Source organism: Poecilia reticulata, chromosome 22, assembly GCF_904066995.2.
Source record: "Poecilia reticulata chromosome 22, P_reticulata-male-v2, whole genome shotgun sequence".
Taxonomy (NCBI): domain Eukaryota; kingdom Metazoa; phylum Chordata; class Actinopteri; order Cyprinodontiformes; family Poeciliidae; genus Poecilia; species Poecilia reticulata.
Window position 1 is genome coordinate 19,285,211 of NC_088851.1, and position 16,837 is coordinate 19,302,047.

At 38.6% G+C, this 16,837-nt stretch overlaps 1 protein-coding gene across 10 annotated transcripts in view; it reads right to left on the bottom strand.

Moving 5' to 3' along the window:
• The window catches only part of ttll5 (tubulin tyrosine ligase-like family, member 5), a 65,195-nt gene that overhangs the window by 21,836 nt on the left and 26,522 nt on the right, over positions 1–16,837 (bottom strand). For all 10 annotated transcript variants that reach the window (XM_008400266.3, XM_008400264.3, XM_017302496.2 and 7 more), the window contains exons 20-28: positions 16,312–16,460; positions 15,808–16,063; positions 11,931–12,048; positions 11,018–11,164; positions 10,822–10,910; positions 9,255–9,379; positions 8,574–9,149; positions 8,311–8,495; positions 5,716–5,843 (exon numbers count right to left, since the gene is read on the bottom strand). In XM_008400266.3, coding sequence (XP_008398488.2) covers positions 5,716–5,843; positions 8,311–8,495; positions 8,574–9,149; positions 9,255–9,379; positions 10,822–10,910; positions 11,018–11,164; positions 11,931–12,048; positions 15,808–16,063; positions 16,312–16,460 — 1,773 coding nt within the window. The remainder of the gene's footprint in view (positions 1–5,715; positions 5,844–8,310; positions 8,496–8,573; positions 9,150–9,254; positions 9,380–10,821; positions 10,911–11,017; positions 11,165–11,930; positions 12,049–15,807; positions 16,064–16,311; positions 16,461–16,837) is intronic.

Here is a 16,837-nt window from a genome sequence, read left to right on the forward strand (position 1 = left end):
GTTGTTCTTTAGTTTTTTCTTCTTTTTATTCCTAAGTTTTTTTGTCACAACCATGATGTGTCAACACCATTACTGACAATTTACAAAACTTTGATGAAATTTTGTGAAATAAAAGCTTAATTTTAGTATACTGTAAAGATTTCATGGACCTGATGAGCTACAATATGGTCTCCTTCAGAATAACATCATATAAATTGAGGTAGTTTGGCATTTCGTCAACTCCGTCAGATGTCAACTCCATCAGAGTTTTTCTGACTCTTTCAGTGAAATTGTTGTCAAATCTCACTTCAATGTGCAATTAATTCATTTTAATGTATTTTACATAAATTGCATTACTTCACATGTATGACGTTTTTCTTTTTACTCACTAGTTTGTCATCACCTTCAGTGTCACCTTCAGTGTCAACTCCGTCATGCACCGTCAACTCCGTCAGATGGACTTTTTGTTGTTTTTGTTTTAAATAATATTTATTTGGTTTCTTGAGAAGCATTTGTCTGTAAAATGAGTAAAATATCACTAATAGGGTCATTCAAAATTATTTTATATTTATTTTTGTCAGGTGGTGATGACAAAGTTTTGGGTCGGGTCGATTAAAAATTAAATTAAAAAAAAAAATGTTGCAACTGGGAGCCTGTACCTTAGCATATTTACATTTCCAAAACATTATTTGTCATATTTGCATACATAAGGTTGAGAAATAACAAAAAAAAGGGAAAATTAAAACCCATTTTGTCCCTATTTTCAAGAATCTAGTGCAACACACCTGAATGAAACGATAAGGGAATCATTATTATGCAAGTAGGGATTGCACTCTTTAAGGGGTACTGAGTCATCATATTTCAAATATAGTTGCTATCAGTTTTGCTCCAGAGGTGTTTAAATCTGATGGAACTAAATCTACTCAGTGGAATTTCAGCTGTTCTTACCTAAAGGCTTCTCCTTCATAGAACCACATCTGTTACCAATCAGAGAGAATGAAACCTCTTTTTAAACTCAAAGGAACAGAGACATCAGGCCATTTTTTGTGGTACACTGACTCGCATCAAAGAATTCAGACACTTTTACAGCAGTTTTTCTGATTAGTCAGGAGAATGGGCGCTCAAAAAGGTCTTTTGAAATGTTACACCCTTGCAATACATTACAAGGCACTGAATTAAATTTAAACACCCTGTAAAAGTACAGTTTCTGAAGTTCTTGTTTTATAGAGCTGTATAGAAAAGAACACTAACAAATGTTATATCATTAACAATAAAAAAGGATAAAATACTAGAAACATTTCACAATAGTTTTATTTGGCTAAACAACTAAAGACCGTCTAGAAGCAACTGCTGACTGTAAAATAAATCAGATATTGAAGTTGATTATAAACAACAAAGCCACTGGTGTTTCCAGCAAATGAAAGCCCTGAGAACTAATTGCTTAGTTTGCACTGACCTTTTTTGTTGTCTGTCATTTTGACTGACAGGGTCAAAAAAATAATCTATAATCAATTTTTTACCCATCAGTTTTTAAAATGACAATAGTAATAGACAGTTGCATTTAATCTCCATTAAATTTAATTAATATTCAACAAGAGAATTCACATAATGCCATCACACGTCAAACAAATGAATACATGTAACTTTTTCTCCACAGTGACAAAAACCACTGACTCTGGTTGCAGTGACTACATATAAACAATAAGATTAAACAATTGCACTTAAATTATGAACAATTCAGCTGCTGTTCACAGAAAGCACAATCTCAACTTCCTCCTGGTCTGCATGGACCTGAATTATGCATTGGAGACAGGTATTACAAGCACCAATTAAGCTGAAGTTTTGTCCTGTAACCAACCGGTGGGTTGCCAGTGCGAACCCCGTTCTGCCCAGAATACAATGCAGTTCACCACAAGTGTGTGAATGAATGACTGATTGCAGTGTAAACTGATTTGGAGTCTGCTGACTTGATAAAGTGCCATAGAAATGCAGGTAGTTTACCACTCTGGGGATGGTATGCTGCACGATTAATAGTTGTCCTGTCAACAGATTCAATCACTTAAGCCGAGGATCTCTGTAGCTACTCCAGAGTTACCATGGGCCTTTTCTTGTTGGTTGCACTGGACTTTAATTAGGTGTTTCAGAATAAAAGGGGATGTATGTTAATGTATGGTCCTCTTTCATGTTTTACATGATTTATAAAATGTTTTACATATCATGATTTTTACAAATCATTTATCGTTTTCCTTCAACTTCACAATTCTGCACTATTTTCTGTCGGTATATCGCAAAGTCCAAATGAAACACACTTTGCAATGCGGCTAAATAAGAAAAGGTCAAAGATATGAGCATGTTTGCAAGGTTTCGTGCAATCTCTGACATTTCACTGAAATCACTCTGTGGGGAGCTGGCTTGGTCTCTAAACGTCTGCATCCCATTTGTGTTTTTAAAGCACATCATTTCACTTCACATAAAAGTACAAAGATGTCTGAGACCGGAAGTGAGGTTAACAGTGGCTGTGACAGGATGTGCTATATGATTGAACATCCTCTAATTGTCAGCACAAAGGATTTAGGCATGACTTCTGAGAATGCTGATGCAGCATACCTGCTAGATCCTGGCAGCGGCACTTCAAAGAGCCGCGCTGGCCTTTGAAACCCATCATACCTCACCCCTGTGGTCGTTAAGAGCCAGTGTGCTTAACAGTTTCAGTATGTTTGGCACAACCCATAGGTCCAAGTATAACAGGGGAGAAAATTCAGTGTTTCATGAAACAGTGTGTATGAAATCAAAAACATTTGTAATTATATTAGATATTTCAGCACAATAAACACACATCCACACAAACATGAATTGCTTGATAAAAGAACATCTAAAAGACCATGAGGAAGTAACATTTCTAAAACTCTGAGACCAAAAATGACAGCACTGGATCTCTCAAATGCTGATTTCTGTTTCTAGTGTATCCCATGAAGGTTAGATGAAGCCATTTGTGAATAATAAATTCTATAAAAAGTCCCCTCTTGGTTGGTGGAAATAAAAACATTTGTAAAGGGGAAACGGCCAGACATTCCAGGAATGCCCTGACAGCTCGATACATTTAAGGACTGGACTGGAAAACCAGAGTCAGAGATCAGGGCCAAGCTGTCTGAGGCACTGCCATTTACACTACCAGCAACAAAAAAAGTAAAAGTGGAGGCCGATCATGTGTATTATAGCATAGTATTCCTGGTCTATTACCATATACCAGGATAGTTTGATTCTTTTTTTTTCTTCTCACTGTAGCGTGACAGGAGTGAGAAAAGAGGAATTTCACTAGACACAGAGGTAAGACATATTTTATGGGTACTCAGCAGCCAGTTGTTCTGAAGCGTTTCGACTATGAGTTTCTTTATATCTACCAAGGCCATTTTATGAGTGGGTTTCCATTACACAGGGCCTAAATCTGATCCTTCAGGTCTATTACGTCCTCTGACGCTGAGCAGATTCTCTTTCTCTGGTGATCTGAGGACATCCACCTCAACAGTGGAGTCCAGAATGTGATTAGAAACAGTTAAGCTAGACTAAAACAAAGTTTATATAAATTCACATCAGTTACACTGGTTTAAAAGTCAAGGTTTGCCACTCTTAACTTAAAATAAACGTATAGAATGGATTTCGTATGGACCTTAAATGAACTGAGCCGATCCAGACTTCAAGTAGCAGAAGAAAGCAAAGGGGGTGGTCTGACCAGTATTACAATTGTCTACCTAAAAACATAATTTTGCCAGTTTCAAAGCGGTTAACCTCTGAAAATGAACTAAAATCAGTTTTACAGAGAAGTTTGTAGTTATTCAAACTACGATGACAGCCTCCAATGTAACCACACACAAGCAGCAGCTCCTCTGTTCAGACTTAAAATCGGTAGGAGGAGGCCGGGGTACCCAGAGAGAACCCACACTTGCATAAGGAGAACTCCATACAAAAAGAACCCATGCCTCTCTTGCTGCAAGGCAATGATACCAACTGGACCACTGCCGGTCTTACTTTTAAAACTTTAACTTCATCTGTTAAGTCACTTAAAAAGTGTTGCTGTCTCAGTAGCATTAATGAGTATAAATTGGGAGATGAAAGAAACAAAATGAAGGGGAAATTTTTACCAATCAGAAATGTTTACAATCTTCCCACAGGTAAGTTGCAACTTTAGCCCACAGCCATTTCAAAAAGTCTGTCCTCCCTACCGGTGCCAGTTTCAGGGCAAATTTCTACCTGTATTTGTTTTCGCCCCAGTTACTGTAGCAAAAAAGCATGGTGGAGGATAAGCTACCCTTCATGCCAAAAAGGTTCTGGCAGTGACAACACAACTTTAATTACATAAAGAGAGCAACATTTTCCAGCACCAAGTTTCACCAAACTGCCTGGAGGGGCAATTCCTTCCCAAAGACCAACCAATTTTAATCTAATATTCTGTTAAAGACCATTAAACAGGCCTTTGGATTCTATTGACTGTGACCAAGTAGGCAGCTATAAAACACAAAAATCTCAGGACAGCAGTTTGGCCAAAGTGGAACATAACGTTTCATAGTTAAACAGCATCCTGACGCATGAAGGTAAAAGGAGGCTTCCTCAAACACATTTTAACATTTAAAGCTTCCCTACTGAATCTAAACAGCAAGAATAGTTCAGGACTATACATAAACACTGTATTTAAAGTCCATCAGGAGAAAGACATGATGTTTAACTTTGTGGTGATTGCATCTGACCTCATACGGGATGCGTATCTGTGCGATGTCTCAGAGGACAGCAAATAAAACACAGCAAAATAAGCACAAGGCTAAAACTGGACCAAAAGCAACATCAAGGTTTTCTTAAGGTTGCAGAGTGCATGTTTTCTAAATATAAAACTTTGATAACATGGCAGATAACTTTGAAGTGATTTTTAATTAAATATAAGCTATTAAAGTAGCCGAGCTTACAGTAGAAATAATAAACATTCCCATCAGAGCGAAGACACCAGACACCATGAAGGTGAAAGCAAGACTTCTCTACGTCTACTGTAACATTAACCATGGAGTCATTGGGGGTCTTTATAAACTTGTGCGATACCAATAACACTCACTGAACACTTAATTTAATACACATGGGATCTCTTATTGTCTAATTTTGAATCAGTTTCTTGTTCTTACTAAGCAATAAGCTCTTTTACTTCTGTAGTCCATCTCCTTAAAGTTTCAACATATCGTGTATTGAAAGATGGCATTTCAAACACTTCATTTTTAAAAAGAAGCTATTTGAGCTATTCTGCACAAATCCTCAACAACACTGAAGATATCTGTATGTTTTCTCATTCTTAGACTAAAACCTGAGGGATGCTTGTACATCAGACATTTCTGAAATGCTCAGACCAGCGTCATCATGACTTCTGGATCTATTGAGTTGCTTCTTTGCGATTGATTTCAGTCAGATACAGACTGAAGACCTACGACATAACATATAAAGAACATCAGTCCCTTGAGGAACAACTGGATACAGCTTAAGAAATCACTAACACAAAGTGAAATATAAGCTGTCATGCTTCTAACACTTTGGAAACAATTTCATAATAATCAAATGTTTTTTACAATAACCAATGTTGAAAGTGGTTACGAAGAGGAAAAAAAGACTATAAAAAACAAAATATGTTAGATCACTATTACTATTAGTCATAACATGTCTGATTTCCCTCGGATAACCTTCTCCATACTCTGCAAAACTTACCTTGTACTGGCTAGATAGTCTTTTCCAGCTTGAGCAGTTCTCACAGGCTTGTGGATTGCAGCAGCTTTAGGGGTCAGTGTGTGACTCTCTCGGCCCAGCATCTTATTGGCCAGGTTCAGGTTGGTCAGCTGAACACAATAATACAGAGAAATAATTCATCTTAATTTTATTGTACTTAAACACGTTTTGTCTGATCATCTTCTTTTTCAGTGCAAGCCATTGGTAACAGTAAATCCTGTGTTTTAAGCTGTTGAGTTCCTCCCTCAGCTGACTGCCTTTATCTCTGGTATCTATGTGAAATGTATACACAGCACATGGCACAGCCAGTCTCTGTTTAACACTAAATCCAACCTTCACCTCAGCCTCCTCCATCCTTAGGAGCAACTGTAATCATGACTCTCCAGTCGAAATGTGCTTATAACCCAATCAGCCTCATCTCAGTGCTACTTTGTAGTCTCAGTGAAATATTACGGGAGTATTAATCATACATCATACCGTTGTGGTATTTTATTTACTTTATTTCCTCCTGTGCGCAAAATGTCCAATGGGAAAACTGTTGAGCTGCCAGGCCTTGTACGACATAAAAGAAAAATGTGTCAGTGTGTTGTTACACACCCACAGTGCTAGTTTACGTCTAAAGTTAGACAAGTCATATTCCTTCAAAGAACAAAATCTAAATGGAGGAAATATAATACATTTGGTTGTGGATACTGTTTATATTCCTAAAGAGACAAAACGTAGGGATTCACAGAAACAATAAATGTTCTCTCAGGAGCTATCCATCTCTATCCTGCACCGTCCTCTTCTGTGATGTTTACGGGACTTTCTATTTATTTAAAACAAGGCAATCTTACAACAGTGGACATAAACAGACACACATGGTGAAAGGATCCACAATCATATTGTCGCATCACTGCACAGCAGCATGATGGAGATTGCGGCCATGCCTGGTTTTACTCAGTGTCAGTCTCTTTCTGTTTATATGGCCCTGCTTGAGAGTGAGTAATTGCTTAAACCCTGAGGTCAACTGTGCAACGGAGTGTCGTTCGTGTTTACAAAGTTCTCCATTTAGCCCAGAAAGTGATTTAATGACTTAAATCAGAGCCTTAGAAAAATCTAAATGTTCTCTGAGTCCTATAAGTGCCAAAAACTGGACTATTTGACTAAAGCTTCTGCCATGGCCTGGATTAATTGCTCTTGGGAAACACAGCAAACAAGTTTCAGATAGAATGAAAAATGTACAGTCAGAAGGGAAGTCATAAAACCTGCACTCTGTGTGGTCTGGTGCCATCACAAAAAAAAAAAAAAAACTCTTCACTGAAAAAAAAAAAAAATGAAGTGAGGCAAAAGAGGGAGGAAAGGTTTAGGGTCTCCCAAAGCCGAGGGCCAAACCATTGGAGAATATGGGAGAAGGTGGTGATGGAGCCAGCCAAGCTGCCACTCCCCTGCTCAGTGCCAATTTGCCACATTCCTCCATTTATAAGCATCAATTACCACAAAAAAAGTGGCTGCCTGTTAAGTATCAACAGAAATCACTCCCCCATGGTGCATCTGATAATGAGACCTCACACAGAGCCATGGCTTGATGCGGCTCACCGCTGTTTGGGCCAGCCAGCGTTAAACTTCAGTTCCAGACCCACCCCCACAGCCGCCCCAACCCACAGACTGGAGGCGAGTTGAGGGCTGAAGGAGGAAGGTGTGCTGAAAGAGGCAGCAGACCTCCGCGGCTCCAACAGGTCTGCTGAAAGCATGAGCAACTACACGCCGCCCATCAGCATGGGGTCTAAGCCAGATTTACGCATCAACAAAGGAAAATATCAAAGACCTCACAGTGAGACTGACGATTCTTCTCTACATAAAACATTGCCCAGATTTTTTTTCTTGGAAAAAAAAAAAAAAACACTAGAGAGGTCAGCTAACAGCTGCTTAATATCTGCATAGCCTCTTGTACAGACTGACAGAGTGGATCCAATATCATACCTTAATCTTCTTAAACTTAGTTCCTGATGTGCAGAACACCCCTGTTTCAGCAGATACTACATACACTACAATTACATATAAAATCTAAAACATTTTGAGACAGTTATTCTGATTAATTGTGATTAATCAATTGAAATAATTTAAACAATCATTAACTGATTCAGCAATCGAGTAATCATTTCTGAGAGAAAAACAAGGCTGTAACTAAGCCAAAACTGTACAAAAAATATATAAATTTTGCATTTAGGAACAAATAACCCTTTATAAATATGTTCCACACAGAGCTCCCCAGGTGGCAAAGTTTTAGCTTCATCTGATTCAAATTCTGTAAAAGCTCAGATTAAAAACATTTTGCTATTTAGTTATTAATCAGCTGATCCAAACAATATGAACAGATCAACCCTACACTGTATTGATGGTAAGCCAAGGAGAAAACGTTGAACTTTTCACGTGTTGATATTAGAAGGTGTTTTTTTTAGATGCAGATTAATCCTTTGGTACAAATGATCAAGCGAACCTAAATTAAGTGCTAAAAAATTGGAGGAGGTTTACGACATGGGATAAACCTCGGAAAGGAATTATATCATTATGTACCAACACAAAAAAGAAACCCACATGATGTGTCAGCAGGTTGATGTGACTGGAGCTGGCATAGTGGCGAGCAACCTGCTTGTCAGCCAGTTTCTGCAGGGCTGAGATGAATGCTTGCTGATTTGACTGGGCTTGGGCAGACAAAGATTGCAAGTCCCTCAAAGTCCCCTCTGAGTTAGACTTGGGCTTGGAACGGCTCCTGTACATCCCTAAAATGAACAGAAACAAGGGTGAGGACATCACATTAATTTAGTTGTGAAAGCCACATGCAACAGAACTGTAATTACCTTGGTGTGCTGAGGTAGGTCTAGAGAACGTCTGGCTGTAGAGGGGTATGGCACTTGGTACTGCAAATGTAGTTTTGGAGTTGGTTGTGGGTGTAGTAGCAGACTGAATCTTCCTCAAAGCCTGGCTTGGTGGCACAGCAGAAGCTCCATTAGAGGTGGTAGATGCGGGTGTCCGATTCACTTTTGGAGGCTGCGTGATGACGGGGGCAGAGGTGTATGCGGGAGGATCGGAAAGAGTTTCTGAATGGCAAAAGTTAGACTTGGCCAAGGACTGTGCGTAAGACGGTGGCTGCGGAGGTGGCGGCGGTGGGGGGCAGTGAAGAGGAATGGATTTTGTAGTAGGAGAGCAGCGCTGTGGATGAATGTTTGCGCAGTCTGAACTTGGAGAAAAGCCGGAGCAGTGCTGAGACGACCGGACATCTGGTTGAGTTTTACTGGCTGTAACCTCAGCCTGTTGGTCTGAACGCAGCACAAGCAATTGAGTCTCAGAGGATTTGACGTTTGGGTCACTGCAGACTTTCCCTGCAGAGAGGGAGGACTCTGAAGCTCTGGAGTCCTCTTTGGTCACAGACAAAGCTATTTAAAGGAGAAAGTTTTAAGTTGTTCTTTAATATCACAAGATAATGTAAAAAAAAATATTGCAAACCAGGAATATGAAGAAAAAAAACATACGGAGCTTACTTTTAGAATTTGCCCTGCTGCCTGAATCCTGAGTCTTGACACTTCTAACTTTATTTCCTAAGAAGACGTTGGCTGATTTATTCCTATGTGTATAATATGTCAGCACTTCCTCCAGATCGTTCTCACTGTGGAAAAAAAGACATTAAAATAAATGAGGTCACTTAGCTCATATTACCATGTATTCTGCCAAGCCAAAGTATTCATACCCCTTGTCACGTATTCATGTTATAAAAACACTAACTTTGTTTTATTTTACTGTTTTTTTATTTTTTTATTTTTTGTGACAAACAAAGTAGCATACAACTTTGACGTAGATACACACATTCATTCCAACAAGTTTTGCAATTGTGTGTTTGTACACATAAGATTTGATTTAAAGCATTCCAACTGATGAACCTTCACACCAGTCTGTTTTGGAGCTCCTGACAAGTTTACTTTCAAGACCACAGGTGTCAAACTCCAGTCCTGGAGGGCCGCTGCCCTGCAACTTTTAGATCTGCCTCTGCTACACCACACCTGAATAGAATAATTAGGTCATTAGCAAGGCTCTGGAAAACGTATCTACACAAGAAGGAGGTAATTAAGCCATTTCATTCCAGTGTTTTGTACCTGTGGCACATATAAAAACTGCAGGACAGCGGCCCTTGAGGACTGGAGTTTGACACCCCTGTTCAAGACTTTCCTCTATTTACCTCCACCCAACTTCTCATTAACTTTGGATCAGCTTCACTGTTTCTGATGAAATGAAGCATCCTCACAGAATGATGCTGCCACTACCATTTTTCACATTTGGTAACAACGGATTGAGGGAGATCTGCTATTTTTCTACCACACGGTGTGTTCTTTATGAAGGCCAAAGTTCAATTTTGGTTTCATTTTCCACATGTTTGCAAAGTTCCCTACATGGTTTATGGCAGACTGGTGTTCTTATAGGTTTCTTTCAACAATATATTTCTCTTGCCACTCTTCATATAATTTGTGGAGTGCATGACTAATGATTATCCTGTCAACAGATTCTTCCAGATGAGCCGTGGATCTCTGCATTTCTCCTAAAGTTACCAAGGGTTTCTTTTCTGCTTCATAAACTAACACGCCTTGCAATCGCCTTGGACGATTGAATGAGCAGAGCTCCAAAGCTTGGGGAACAGTTGTGTAAGCACCAACCCTGCTTTAAACTTTGTTCCTGACCTTTCGGCTGTGTATTCATGTTTTTCCGTTCACTAATGTTCTCTAACATACCTTAAATTACTGCTCACGGCAATTAGTTGTGCAAGATTCTAGCTTGGGGTATATAAAAAAAGCACACATTTTTCAAATTTGTAGAAAATGTTGAAAACCATGTGGGGTTTTATTCCACTTCACAATTGTTCATTGTGTTGTGTTGGTCTATCACATAAAATAATAATAGAATTCATTAAAGTTTGTGACTGTAAGGTGAGAAAATCTGGGAAGGTTCAAGCAGTATGACTACTTTCGCGAAATACTGTACAAGTACACTGGTGTAAAACCAAGCAATGAATGAAGGAGGTCTTTAGTGGGTTCTGAAACCCACTAAAGACTCACAAACCTTGCTTCCGTAATGTACTCTTGAAATACACTCTCGTTAACACAATGCTCCTCTTCGCCACGTTCCTGCTTTGACATCAACTCAGTTTCCTGTAAAAGAAAAAGGAAAGCAGAAGGCAGCTGGTCTCAGTTATCCGAGTTTCAGTCCCTCATCAGGACAAAATGCTGTAATTAAACTGAATTATTGGATGAAGTACCTTATTGTAACAGTGGATGAACTCTCCTAACTGGAAGGACAGGATGCGTCTGCGATCTTGGAGAGGTAACTGGTGATTGGGCAACACAATGTTTATGTCTTGTTGAAGGTTAATGGCAGCTCTTTTCAAGAATCGTATCACAAGTTCCTGTCCAGACAAATAAAATACATGTAAATTATCTTAGCACTGCTATGCAGAAATACTGATTCATCATAGTCTGCTTTTAAATATACCATTTGCTTTAGTTCTTAAAAAAAAAAAAAAAGAGTCCTCCCCAATTTAACTGATTTGGTTTGAGGTCACTGATGATGATGTATACTGAAGACTTTCCAGTCAGACTGCCTCTTACACTCCACGTTTTCCTTCACTGTGGCCACAAATGTCTAATACACATTTCAGCTACGTAGCACAAATGACTAAATAATTACAATGGAAATTCATAGTTAGGAAACAATGCTTTGGAGTGTTTCACCAATTCTACTTGAACTAAAAAGTAACATGGGGAGAGAGGTAAGAACACATGAGTAAAACAGAACAGAACTCTTTTATTTGACATACACTTTTTTCATTAAAAGCATTGCTGCAAATTAACTAAAGTTACCCGGTCCCCGGACAGCAAGGACAGAAAAATAAAATATCAGATAGGTATACAAACAACCTTGAAAGTATAAATATACCCAGTAGACTCGTGATATGTTCAGTAAGTAGACACTGACTAAAGGATAAGTAAACAGGTAAATAACTTTTAAATATATATATATATATATAATATTTCAAATTCTGAAATCATGGGAGAACAGGATAGAGCTACAGAGTACAGACAAAAACAGCAGAACAACACAACAGTGTCAGGACAAGGCACACAAGCTAATAACAATAATGTTATGATATCTGACTATCAATGAGACTTTACCATTTGGTCGTTGTTGTCGTCTGGCCAGTTTGGCATAGAGTTGGTTTTGCTCTCAACTAAAAGCCTGCGCTGGACTCGCTGAAGGTAAGAGGAAAAGGCCACCCGAGCCTGCACTTTGCTGAAGATAAAGCAGAGAGATGAAAACCATTGAAAATGGTAAAGTACACAATTAAGAGAAAGTAGTTCATTTTTATCTTTGCAAAGACATGATATGGTCAGGTGCTGGTATGCTCCAGGAGCTCCTCTTACTCTCTGTAAACGAAAAGCGCAGATGCCAAATACTGAGATCAAATTCAGATTACTTTTTTAACTATGGTTGATTGTAGCTTCAAGACAGCAGCCAGGAAGTACGAAGTAACTCTGGAGGAGCTACAGAGGTCCACAGCTCAGGTTGGATAATCTCTTAATAGAACACCTGTTAGTAGTCGACCCCACAAAACTGGCCTTTGTGAAAGAGTGGCAAGAAAAAGCCATTTTGCAAGAGAAGAGAGCACAGACCATCCCTTGGAAACTGGAGATCGATGCCTGTAATTTAAATCAAAGCATATTCAAGTGTCCAGTCCATGTCTAGACTTTGTGTTCACACATATTAATCAATTAGTTTCACTCAATTAGACTCACAAAATACACGTGGGAAATTTCTTTTCAAAAAGTTTAACTGTAAATAGTGGTTAAAAGAATGTAAATATGTAATGGTTATATTATTTCTGGTATTTTGTAGTTTTCATTCAATAAAGGTCTGTTTTTGCTGGAGTCTATGATCAAGTACAAACCCTGACAACAAGAGACTTCACTCAAATTCTCAATGATATCATCCCTGGAACTAAAAAAACTATTGAACTATAAGATAAATATAGTATTATTTTCTACCAAAAGTGACTAAAATGTTTCAAACAGGTCAGCTTATCAAGAGAACTGTCAGAAAACAGTATCTTTTTAAAATAAAATCCCGTGAAACACAAACAGTCTTGTGCTATTAGATGATCATTTCCCAGCTTCATACACTCTCTGAGAAATCCCATAGATTTTTCGACAAACTCAGACTTGTTATTGTAATACTTTGCCGGGTTATAATATCAAGGAAACATTTAAAATCATCAGGAGACTGTAGTCTTGGAAACAAATATACAGGAAACTACAGTTCATAGTGTTTGCATATGACCTCCTGTAGAACTCATTAAAAGTCAAAAGGCTGGAAAACTTTTATATTGGAACTTGTAAAAACCTAAAAGATTAGATAAACACATTCTGCACACAGCACAGCATAACTGAAAAACCACATCATATAATTTAACTGCAAAGTTATTAAAAAATTAAGAAGGTACAGTTGTTCTGTAAATAAACATTGATCCATACACCCATTTCTGTACACATTCTCTCCAGGGTGGAAAGGGGACTGGTGGCTGTCTCTAGCAGCCAAAGGGCAGGGTACAGCCTGAACAGTTCAGCGTTCCAGCACAGGGCAACACAGAGGCAAAAAGCACAAACAAACATGCACAGGCACACTCACCCAAACCTAGGGACAGTTTCTAGAAAACGATTATGCTTACGTATCTTGGACTAGCTGGGGTACCTGAATGGAACACAGGCATGCACAGGAAGAGCATGCAACTGAGAAAAGGCTCATGAGTATTAATTGAATTTAGAAACAGAGCTAAACAGTGCTCCACCATGCAGCCTACAAACATAAATGTAGGAGTTGTTGCATGGTAGTGGCAGCATCATGCTGTGGAGATGCAAAATTCTAACTAAGAATAAGTGGCAAGACTTGAAATTTTATGTTCCAAGACCTTTCACATACTCTAACTGAGCCAGAGCTACTTTGCAAAAGAAATGGGCCATAATCTCAGCTTCAATTAGCACAAAGCTGGTAGAGACCATATAGGCGTGACTTCCTGAAGGACTAGTGTGGATATGTCCCCACCAACTGTGGCCTGAAGGGGACAGTCCCCACCTATATTTCACACACATTTTATCCTTTAAGTGCCTGCATCTATTTATGGACACTAACTCCGCAGTAGCTGTGCATTGTGTTCAAAGCATTAGCAGCCAGTTAATGATTTTTAGCATTCCTTTGTAAAAGGTAAATGGCAAGTTCGCTCAGCGATCCCGTAGATGGATGTCATGTGACTTGCTATGCACGGCAGTGCGCCACATGTGCTGTTGCTTTGTATTGAGTGGGAGTAAAGGTGGTTTAGAAAATGACAAACACAAAGAATCTGAAAAACGGATGCAATGTTTTGCTACGCCAGCAAGATATACAGGTCCAAGGGAATCACATTTCATAGGTGTATATATATATATATATATATATATATATATATATATATATATATATATATACATATAAAGAAAGAAAGTGGGGAGTAGGTTAACTATGCTATAGCTCAACTTTGACAACCTTAATATCTACCTTTGCTCTGCAGTTCGACATGTTTCAGTTCAGTTAGCACAAAAATAAGGCAACCGGCACATCTACTTTCTGACAGATTATCAGTAGAGCAGGTGTTTAAATTAGCTAAGCAAACAGCACGAGTGTTCAGACGATTACTTCTTAGTTACTGCAAAATAAACACTAAACCTGAAAACAAAACACATAAAACTGTTACAGGCTGAATGTTCTGTTTTTACGTACTTTTGGTGTGGGAAATGTTTTTGTGTTTTCTAATGTTAATTCCTGATACACTTGAATGTAATTTTTGCTCTGAGGTCCAGCTCTGTTGATTGCTGGTTGCCATTACAAAGGTTTTGCGTGTGATGTTAAGTACAGAAATATGGACAGCATCAGCATCACATGCGAGACAGAAAAATATATGAAAATGAATTAAGACCTGCCTTATTGTATAATTTTATAGTAAAGAAATAAGTTTACTATTTTAAAGACACATATCTCAACTGCAATGTGTAATTCAGCAGGGCACATATTTATGCCAATTCAGAATCACATGATTGAAAAATACAAAGTTTGCACCGACAAGGATTCATTTGACTTGCGCAGAAGCTGTTCATTCAGTTTTTTTTTAATTCCTTAATAACATTTGATTGTTACAAAATCTAATGTTGATGTTTTTAAGCACTTCATGTATTCAGTCAACAAAAGGCAACTATATTATTGTGATAATTCTTCACAAAAATGTTAGTGAATTGTGTAACTATTTTCAACTGTAGGCAAGCATTGAGCAAATATACAGACTGACTCCATTACAAAAAAAGACTGAAAAGTAAAATTTTTAGCAATTCCATCACCAAGTAATAAGACATTATATAGATCTTTAACAACTTTATATCTCTTCGCGTATGTAACACCAGCAGAAAGGTTATTTTCAAAAGATACGATTAATCTGACAAGCTTCATCACGTTGTATATCCTAATTTATTGACTATTGGATATAAGACTATATGGGAGTCACATTCACATTAAAAAGGTCTTTAGGTCACATAACTGTGGTGCATCACACCTATCCATACTCTCCTTCTCCACAATGCGTCCCCATCAACTTTCAACACAAAGTTAAGTTACACCCTTGGTAGAGACATACCTTCAAAAAACACATGTAGTTGAACTGCAACAAAAGATAACTCCTGGGACACACAGGAGTGTGTCCCACTTTTTCATATTGCAAGGAACGTGTAAAATTTTTTGAAAACCTGCATAGATACATTACATTACATTGCATGTAATGTAGTGGTACATTACAAAAAATACCAATAACAAAATGTTAAAAACGTATTCAAGGCATCTAAATACTTGCAATGCAAGGCTCACCTTCTTCCTTGTACACCCTCTCTAGTCAGAGCGAGTTTATAAACATTATTTTGAAATGTGAAATATAAGAGCAGTATCCAACACTAACATTAGCCCAGAATATAGACTGACCTGAGGTCCCGCCCCTGCTGAAGGACGTTCCGGAGGTTGACTGCGGGCCTGGCATTTTGCACGGCTGCGTCTGAGCTGGACTCAGGTTTGTTGTGGCTTTGCTCCAGTGGTGTGGCCGCTTGTTTACTTTGCTCCATTACCAAAACCTTGAGCGGGAGTGGCTCAAGAGGTTGTTTCACCTCCTCGATTTCCTCCTGAGAACACTCCTCGGTCTCCGGGCTTCTGTTTTCAGCCAGGAAGGCCTTGGATTCCTTCCCTGAGGTGTGCGGCAGTGCAAGAAAAGACAAATGTCAGTTGCATCACAGGCATTTGGGATAAAACACGCATACGCTCAGAAAGGGCTTTTTTATTGTTGCTGCGAAGAAATGAACTCATTCCGAGTCATTTTTGGCCAACCTTACCATGACACAGGGGAGTTATTTATTGAAATCAAAAGTGCTGTAACATGTTATGTTGTTCTACTTAACTCCACACACAGTAACATGCAGAATACATCAGACCTACTCCGTTTTTTTCCCCTCGTAGCAGTGTGATGAGTCAGGTGGCGTTCTTTCCTTTTTTGTGCTTCCAGAGACAGCAGCTTCCTCTCATACTGAACAACGTGACGGCCACGAATTGTGTCCGCCATCAGGTGAGTGTTCCTGTTCATGGGTCTGACAACAGAACAGCATGTGGGGCATTGTTATTTGGATTTGTATTGTTCAACAATTAGAAAGGAGGAAGATGCTTCTTTTAAATTCCAAGCCGCTTGTCAAAAACACTAAAATAATGTGTAGCTTCTCCTGAAGTATGATAATCCAAAACAAAGAAGATAAATGCCAAACAGCAACATCTAACGGATTGAACCAGTAACCAACAAGTCTCATTACCTAACAAATATGTAAAATAGAAGGCTTAAAACAAAACTAAACTAAATGGGGGCTGCTTTACTAAAATAAACATGGGTTCCTCACTAAGCATTAATCGTCTACCACTCTTTTCTTTCCTGTCACCAAATCAACACCGCAATGCTGAGCAGACACGAGGAACA